Below are 9,063 nucleotides of genomic sequence, written 5' to 3'. Positions count from 1 at the left end.
AACTTCCGGGTGCTTGTGTAGCCAATGAAACACGCCATATGAAACACGTGGTACAGGTCCTGCCCACAGGTCTAGTATAGCGCATCAGCTCATGACAGTTGTGGTGGAGTGATGAAGAATTCCTGCAATGTTCTTCAAAAATCACTGATTAATTACATAAAACAAAACAAAAATATTTATTTGAATTAACGAGAAACAAATATCTATGTAAACATAGCAGACTTCTCTATTATTTTATTCCTTTTTGAAGAGTTGCATTTGATTGTAAACGATCCACTATATACATGCACATATATTTATATATGTGATACACACTGAAGGTGTGCTGTGGTATCTGGCACCAAGATGTTAGCAGCAGATCTTTTAAGTCCGGTAAGTTGCGAGGTGGGGCCTCCTGGATCGGAGTTGTTTGTTCAAGCCATCCCACAGATGCTCAATTGGATTGAGATCTGGGGAATCTGGAGGCCAAGTCAACGCCTCAAACTTGTTGTTGTGCTCCTCAAACCATTCCTGAACAGTTTTTGCTTTGTGGCGGCGCATTATCTGCTGAAAGAGCCACAGCAACCAGAGAATACCGTTTCCATGAAAGGGTGTACATGGTCTGCAACAATGCTTAGGTAGTTGGTACGTGTCAAAGTAACATCCACATGGATGGCAGGACCCAAGGTTTCCCAGCAGAACATTGCCCAAAGTATGACACTGCCTCCGGCGGAGGTTGGTGCTTTCGGTGGTGGACAGGGGTCAGCATGAGCACCCTGACTGGTCTGCGGCTATGCAGCCCCATACACAACAAACTGTGATGCTCTGTGTATTCTGACACCTTTCTATCAGAACCAGCATTAACTTCTTGAGCAATTGGAGCTACAGTAGCTCGTCTGTTTGATCGGACCACACGGGCCAGCCTTCACTCCCCACGTGCATCAATGAGCCTTGGCCACCCCCATGACCCTGCCATTGGTTCACAACTGTTCCTTCCTTGGACCACTTTTGATAGATACTGACCACTGCAGACCAGGAACACCCCACAAGAGCTGCCGTTTTGGAAATGCTTTGGCCCTTGTCAAACTCAAATCCTTACGCTTGCCCATTTTTCCTGCTTCTAACACATCAACTTTGAGGACAAAATGTTCACTTGCTGCCTAATATATCCCATCCACTAACAGGTGCAGTGATGAATAGATAAGTGTTATTCACTTCACCCGTCAGTGGTCATAATGTTATGTCTGATCAGTGTATACATGGACACACACATATATTGCATAAACACAAACCTTTATATTAGACGCAATTAATGAATTTGACAGCACTATTTGTTTTGCAAAATAAAATAGTACGATTCTTCAAAAGCACAAGCAAGAATGCAAAGATTTTTAAAAGGGGAAAGCAGAGCTTGTGGTGCACCATTATAAAAAATGGTCTAAATTAAACATACTGCAAGATTATACAATGCTGAATGTTCCCTCTCCATTTAAGCACCAGCACAGTATGAACAATCTATGAATACACCAATTCATTTATTATGTTCCCTAATGCTTTACGGTTTTCATTTTTATCAGATCTATTGTGTGTTGATGCTTCTTACACTGAAACAAATGACCAACAACCAAGTTAAGTGAACAAAGTATTGCATACAGCAGTTGTCTTTTGTTCTTTATTGTTTTCTGTTATTTGACATTAGCAACAAACCCAAATTCTGTGTCAACATCACCTCTTTACTGATCTTAACAACAATGGACACATTATTTCATACGAGTAATGAAAACAGAGCACAGTTATTAACACAGTCACAATTCGGCTAAATGGACCATTTGAAGAACCTATTGTTACAGGGAATTGTTGAATCTGGGACGAAAATCACATCTTGTATAAATAACCGAGCACTGTATTTCTAGAAGCAGACATCCATCTGTAAACGGCTCCATTTATTTGACTGACTGGAAGACCTTGTGGGCCACCTGTAGAAAACAAAAACAGAACAACTAATATAACAAATGATGTTCACAAATTATATGAAACGGTTCATTCAAGAACAAAACTTCTGAGAGTAAGTAATGATGGATTGAGCATATTTGGTAAAACTACTCCTTGAATGTAGGTGTAAGACTCTAATTTGCTTTCCCCAGCAGCTTGGCAAAGTCAAAGATTCTTCCTGAAATGCTTAATGCATCATCTAAACCGTTAAACGATATATCGCAATATAAAAATGCGCCGATGTGATTTGTGATATGGAGTTGTTTTATTCAAGGCTCAACTTGCTGTATTTATAGGTGTAATTCACCCAAAAATTTTAATTCTGTCATCATATACTGACCCTCATGTCGTATAACTTCCAAACAAAAATTAAGATATTCTTTATGAAACCTGATCGATTTCTGCCCCTCCATTTTAAGTCCATTTCTCTCAAAATCCAAATCCAAGTCTTCTGTTACAACGACGCACGTACTGTACTAAACACAGATGTTCAAATGATTGCATGACGCGCGGAAAACAACATGAGAGTAAGTAAATGCAGAATGAAAATTCTTGGACGAGCAAAACATTTACAGTTTGAGTGGTCATTTTGACACACTTCCTTGCGATTAGAACTGTGATTGATTGCACTGATCATCTGAAGCGCACACACTTCTCAAATGAAAAGCGCAAACATCATTTAAATCACCAGATCACATTTAGTTTTAGTAGTATGATTATTCAAAGCATTTTAGATGGTTTATTCTTATATGTATAGTGCATTTATAGCGGCCGAGGCGGGACATAGCGAGCACCGTGAGAGAGGGAATGCTGCCTGAATTGAAAGCGTGAGTAAAGCGTAAGGGAAAAAATGTTTTACGTTTACGGAGTCTCAGTGACATCATTACATTAAACGACTATATACACTCACCTAAAGGATTATTAGGAACACTGTTCAATTTCTCATAATGCAATTATCTAATCAACCAATCACATGGCAGTTGCTTCAATGCATTTAGGGGTGTGGTCCTGGTCAAGACAATCTCCTGAACTCCAAACTGAATGTCAGAATGGGAAAGAAAGGTGATTTAAGCAATTTTGAGCATGGCATGGGTGTTGGTGCTAGACGGGCCGGTCTGAGTATTTCACAATCTGTTCAGTTACTGGGATTTTCACGCACAACCATTTTTAGGGTTTACAAAGAATGGTGTGAAAAGGGAAAAACATTCAGTATGCGGCAGTCCTGTGGGTGAAAATGCCTTGTTGATGCTAGAGGTCAGAGGAGAATGGGCCGACTGATTCAAGCTGATAGAAGAGCAACTTTGACTGAAATAACCACTCGTTACAACCGAGGTTTGCAGCAAAGCATTTGTGAAGCCACAACACGCACAACCTTGAGGCGGATGGGCTACAACAGCAGAAGACCCCTCCGGGTACCACTCATCTCCACTACGAATAGGAAAAAGAGGCTACAATTTGCACAAGCTCACCAAAAATTGGACAGTTGAAGACTGGAAAAATGTTGCCTGGTCTGATGAGTCGATTTCTGTTGAGACGAGTCAGAATTTGGCGTAAACAGAATGAGAACATAGATCCATCATGCCTTGTTACCACTGTGCAGGCTGGTGATGGTGGTGTAATGGTGTGGGGGATGTTTTCTTGGCACACTTTAGGCCCCTTAGTGCCAATTGGGCATCGTTTAAATGCCACGGCCTACCTGAGCATTGTTTCTGACCATGTCCATCCCTTTATGACCACCATGTACCCATCCTCTGATGGCTACTTCCAGCAGGATAATGCACCATGTCACAAAGCTCAAATCATTTCAAATTGGTTTCTTGAACATGACAATGAGTTCCCTGTACTAAAATGGCCCCCACAGTCACCAGATCTCAACCCAATAGAGCATCTTTGGGATGTGGTGGAACGGGAGCTTCGTGCCCTGGATGTGCATCCCACAAATCTCCATCAACTGCAAGATGCTCTCCTATCAATATGGGCCAACATTTCTAAAGAATGCTTTCAGCACCTTGTTGAATCAATGCCACGTAGAATTAAGGCAGTTCTGAAGGCGAAAGGGGGTCAAACACAGTATTAGTATGGTGTTCCTAATAATCCTTTAGGTGAGTGTATAATGTTGAATATAATGTATAATAATGCAATGGGGGAATATTTGAGGGCCCTGATAATATTTTAATAATAATAAAAAAAAAACACTATTTTGGCTATCGTGAGTTCAGGATCACGATTTATATCGAATCATGACAAGTGTCTCGTTACACCCCTATAAACCTCTCTCCCAATCATTAGCGGTTTCCACACAAAGTTGCGGATTTAAAAGGGTTAGTTCTTCCAAAAATGACCCCATAATTTACTCATCCTCAAGCCATCCTAGGGGTATATTACTTTCTTCTTTCAGCCAAACACAATCAGAGTTATATTAAAAAAATATCCTGGCTCTTCCGAGCTTTATAATGGGAGTGAATGGTCCCTTAGATTTTGAAAGCCAAAAAAGTGCATCCAGCCATCATAAAAGTAATCCATACGGGTTAGTAAAGCCATTAGGGCTGGGCGATATATCGCATGACATTGTTAGGCGCATCTCGTCAGTAAAGCCGGTTCCTTGATTAGTAGTAAATCGCCATCACCTGCTTTCAGATAGAGCGGCATTTACTACACAGAGCAGTAGTTCACTGACAAGCTGAGCCATATCGCATTAATTATCACGGGTGTATCGCCTGCGATAATTAATGCGATATGGCTCAGCTTGTCAGTGAACTACGGCTGTGTAGTAAATGCCGCTCTATCTGAAAGCAGGTGATGGCGATTTACTACTAATCAAGGAACCGGCTTTACTGACGAGATGCGCCTAACAATGTCATGCGATATATCGCCCAGCCCTAAAAGCCATCCATTTTTGTTAGAAAAATATCTATATTTATAACTTAAACTATAATCACTGGCTTCCAGTAACGGCCGTCCACAACTTGAGTTCCGGCAGATGAGTGACCTCTGACCCGACGCATGACGTATGATGTAGGAGTAGCGTAAGCTGAGGTGACAGTAGACGCCTCTCGCGGTTCAAACAAATAGAGCTGGCCAACAAACTCAAGCTCCTCCCACATTTCTCTTTAAAAATTCTTGTTTCAGACTCTAACTCATGACCTTTGTTTTGCTTTGCTTTATCCTCTGCACTTCTGCGTTCATCAATACGTCATGCGTCAGGTCAGAGGCCATTACCGGAAGCCAGTGATTATAGTTTATAAAGTTATAAATATGGATATTTTCCAACAAAAAAGCATCGCTTTGCTTCAGAATGCTTTTCTTAACCCCCTGGACCTGTATGGATTACTTTTATGATGATTGGATGCTATTCACTCCCCTTACAAAGCTTCAAAGGCTCAGGATATTTTTAATATAACTCTGATTATGTTTGAATGAAGAAAGAAAGTCTTATACACCTAGAATGGCTTGAGGGAGAGTCAATTTTAAATAATTAAATAGCGCACAAAACTTTTACGAATAAATCCGCATTTCCATCCTATGCATTCAAAAGAACAAAATTGTCGCTTCCTGGGAAATTGGCGCAAAATATATTTTTTCCTCCATCATAAATGAGTTACGTCTCAGAGCGGCAGACGAAACGCAATAAACGCTGTCATGCTCTCTTGCATTCGGATGCTGGTGTTTGGGAACACAATTATGTGAGACGCTTCAGGAAGGGAATTAAACCAAATCATTCTGATGTTAGACTTTGGCGCAGGCGTTTCAGAACCACCAAACCAACATTTGAGATGCTGTGATGCGATTGGTCCGCTAGTTAGTCCAGTTATCCAATTACATTCTTTGCTGGGGCAAAGAGTTATTTATTTGGCAAATGTGTTTCCATTGTAGTTTATATGCACCTCAATTGAGCACATCTTTTTATGAGCGTTTTTAGAATTTATGCTCATCTTGGTGGTTCCAATCAGCATTTTTTTATGCAATAACTCAAAAAGCGCATAAAAATAGGTGGATGAAAACATAGCTAATGGCATCTAACAGACACAAGCACTCTTACACAGTGGTCACGAGCATGGAGGAAGTCGAAGAGCTCCTCCGTGCAGTCTTCTGTCGTCTCTGAGCGGGAGCCCACCCGGGACTCACACGACTCCAGCCGCTCGCGTGTGTGAACGCAATGCTCCGTCTGCTCACACTTCTCCCTAATGGTCTCTAGGGGATCCTGCAGAGCAAATACAAAACAATATTCTTATTCTAACTTGGTATGCATAGACTTCCAGACATTATGAAGATGCACACCAAATTGTGCATATCATCAAGACACAAGCCAAAGGGTTAACTGATATAAGATTCTGTGTCTTGGGACTGCAATATCTAAAGTGAATCAGATTTGGTACACAAGGACACAAGAAAAATGTAAGGCGACATGTCAGATTTCTCCAAGTTATGATAGAGGGCGCTATAACCTCAACATCCTTAAAAACTGCACAGCTGTGATCAAAGTTCACACAAAATCGAAAGGATCCACAGCATCTACTTTTTCAAATGTGAATATTTTAGCCATGTTCTTCACACACTATGGACACTCATAACTTCTGTGTACAACTGCATTTTCTTTTGATTTGGGGGTGAAATAACGTGAAACGTGGACAGTTTTCATGAGATTCACCTAAATAGTCATTTTTATATCATGCAAATAATAATTTCTCATTTTTAAATGACTAGTTAAATTACAGTAATAATTCAATGTATTTCTCAAAAGTGGCTCACAGTACACTGATTACTGAGATAACCCGAGGTCTTGATCAAGGGCACAATAGTGAAAGTTTATGGAATTGTATCCATTAACCACTTCATATACTATACAGCGATTGGTAAATCATTTTTAATTCATTTGGATTGAGTTGGACATAATGATGAATGCAAGATTGCTCATAAAATTATGACAATACACAAGAGACATACCACCATGTCCTCCTCCTCCTCTTCTTCTTCCTCCTCCTGAACACAACAAAGTATAGTAATGGTTACATATACGTGCATATATGCACGAATAATATGAAAACAAAAACAATACATATGAAACCCAGGATGAGTGTTTACACATACAAAACCAAAGTAAAATCTCACATAACAGTTTAGACAGCAGAAGTATACAATAATAATAATATATGTAACGTTACATCCGAATCAGGCTCGGTCACATAAACCAGACCATTTCGACATAAAGCGGCTTCTTTACCCTCCTAAATGACATTTAAAATGCTCAGCAAAACACTAAATGCTAATATACCTCCTCTGGCTCTCCGTTCATGATCATTTTGTCTTCGAAAACCATGTTTTGAGCTAAGTTTTCCCTGAAGTGACCCTCGGCAGACTGGGATAAGCGCCGATGGAGGACAGCGTGACACTTTCCGGAAGTTGTAAGTGCTTAAAGACGTTTGGCCAAAGAGAGACGTCCACCTCTGACAACTTCCGGTTCACCGTGTTTATCCGCTGTAAATAAGCGCCATTATTGTCCCGCAGCCACCAATATTTCTGTATAATTGTGTATTCTACACTATTATTGAATATAGAGTAGTTTTGGCGAGAGTAGTAAGTAATATATGATATATTTCCACATTTAAATACTGCTAGCGTTGATATGCGTTACATTTTAAATGCTTTGCTGCCATCTATTGGCTTGGAGAATGAACGTCAGTTGAAACAAATAAATAAAAACAAGGGTTAGTTCACCCAAATTTAACCCAAAGGGTTAGTTCACCCAACATTACAATTCTGTCAATAATCACTCATGTCGTGCCAAACCCGTGATACCTTTGTTCATCTTCGGAACACAAATTAAGATATTTTTTATGAAATCTGAGAGCATTCTGTCCATAGACAGCTGTTTAATTAACACTTTCAAGGTCCAGAAATGTAGTAAAGACATCGTTAAAATAGTCCATGTGACTACAGTGGTTCAACCTTAATTTTATGAAGCGATGAGCATACTTTTTGTGAGCAAAAACAAACAAAAATAGCGACTTTATTCAACAATTTTGTTCTATGGAGGGGGCAGAGAGCTCTTCATCAAAAGAAGGACGAAGGTCTAACTGTTGGACGAAGTACCACTGTTTGAAGAATTCATCTTCCAGAATCTGGCAGTACGTTTTGGGAGTTCATTTTAGTCCATCCTGAAGTCCGTTTTTGCAGAGATGGACTAAAAATGAACTCCCAAAACGTACTGCCAGATTCTGGAAGATGAATTCTTCAAACAGTGGTACTAGAGGATGTGGTGCTGGTCCTTCAAGAGTCACTCTCAACCTATAAAACCTATAAAGCCTATAAAAAAACCTTCTTCATGTATTTTACAACACTTCAGCTTGTGATTCTTATCTAGTGGGGGTCATTTTTTAGGATTCTTTACCTAACTGAAGTCTCTGAGATCCTGACACCTTGCACTTCTGGAGACTCCAGGTAGGTTGCAGCTTTGGAAAATGGTGGCGCTGGAGACTAAAGGGTTCCTGATGGTTTCACCCTTAATTCTTCACCTTAATTCTTAATTCTTTTGCAGTTAACAGGTGTCTTTTCTTCACCACCTGTTTTTGTCAGATCCTGCTGACCCAACGAGCATTTCACTGTCCAATGGTCATGCCTTAACTGCAATGTCTAGTATTGCATTAGTATTGCATCCTTCTCATGGGCATTTAATACTTTTTGACTTTTCAGTCTGAGTTAAAACTCTTTTTTGGCTCAATTTATCTGTAAAAGAAAACATGCCTAATAATTCTGCACACCTGAATATAAGGTGATTTTCATTTCCAGCCTTCATGAACAATTATATATCACTTATACATTATTAAATACTAAATCAATAGTAGTTATTAGGATTACTGTGGTTTGGAATTGGTCAAATGTGCCTGGAAAAAAAATATGATAAGAAAATCAATGTGCCTAATAATTCTGCACTCCCTGTATATATATATATATATATATATATATATATATATATATATATATATATATATATATATATATATATATATATATATATATATATATATAAAACAGAAGAACTATATACAATCTTAGGGCTGTTTTCTTTTAGTCATTTGTGCTCTCTTCCCCCCC

General features: G+C 39.4%; 1 protein-coding gene across 1 annotated transcript; it reads right to left on the bottom strand.

Annotated features, from left to right (window-relative positions):
• Nucleotides 1-1,257: 1,257 nt before the first annotated feature.
• uqcrh (ubiquinol-cytochrome c reductase hinge protein) lies at nt 1,258-7,369 on the bottom strand. The gene is made up of 4 exons (XM_079840078.1): nt 7,244-7,369; nt 6,916-6,951; nt 6,011-6,172; nt 1,258-1,955 (listed from the first exon to the last, which is right to left on the bottom strand). The coding sequence occupies exons 1-4, from the start codon at nt 7,286-7,288 to the stop codon at nt 1,923-1,925; spliced, it is 276 nt and encodes a 91-aa protein (XP_079696204.1). The 5' UTR covers nt 7,289-7,369; the 3' UTR covers nt 1,258-1,922.
• Between the last annotated feature and the right edge of the window lie 1,694 nt (nt 7,370-9,063).

This window comes from Gobio gobio (assembly GCF_949357685.1).
Source record: "Gobio gobio genome assembly, chromosome: 17".
In the NCBI taxonomy this organism is placed as follows: Eukaryota; Metazoa; Chordata; class Actinopteri; order Cypriniformes; family Gobionidae; genus Gobio; species Gobio gobio.
Note: the sequence above shows the minus strand (reverse complement) of the source record. Positions and strands in the feature narration are given on the sequence as shown.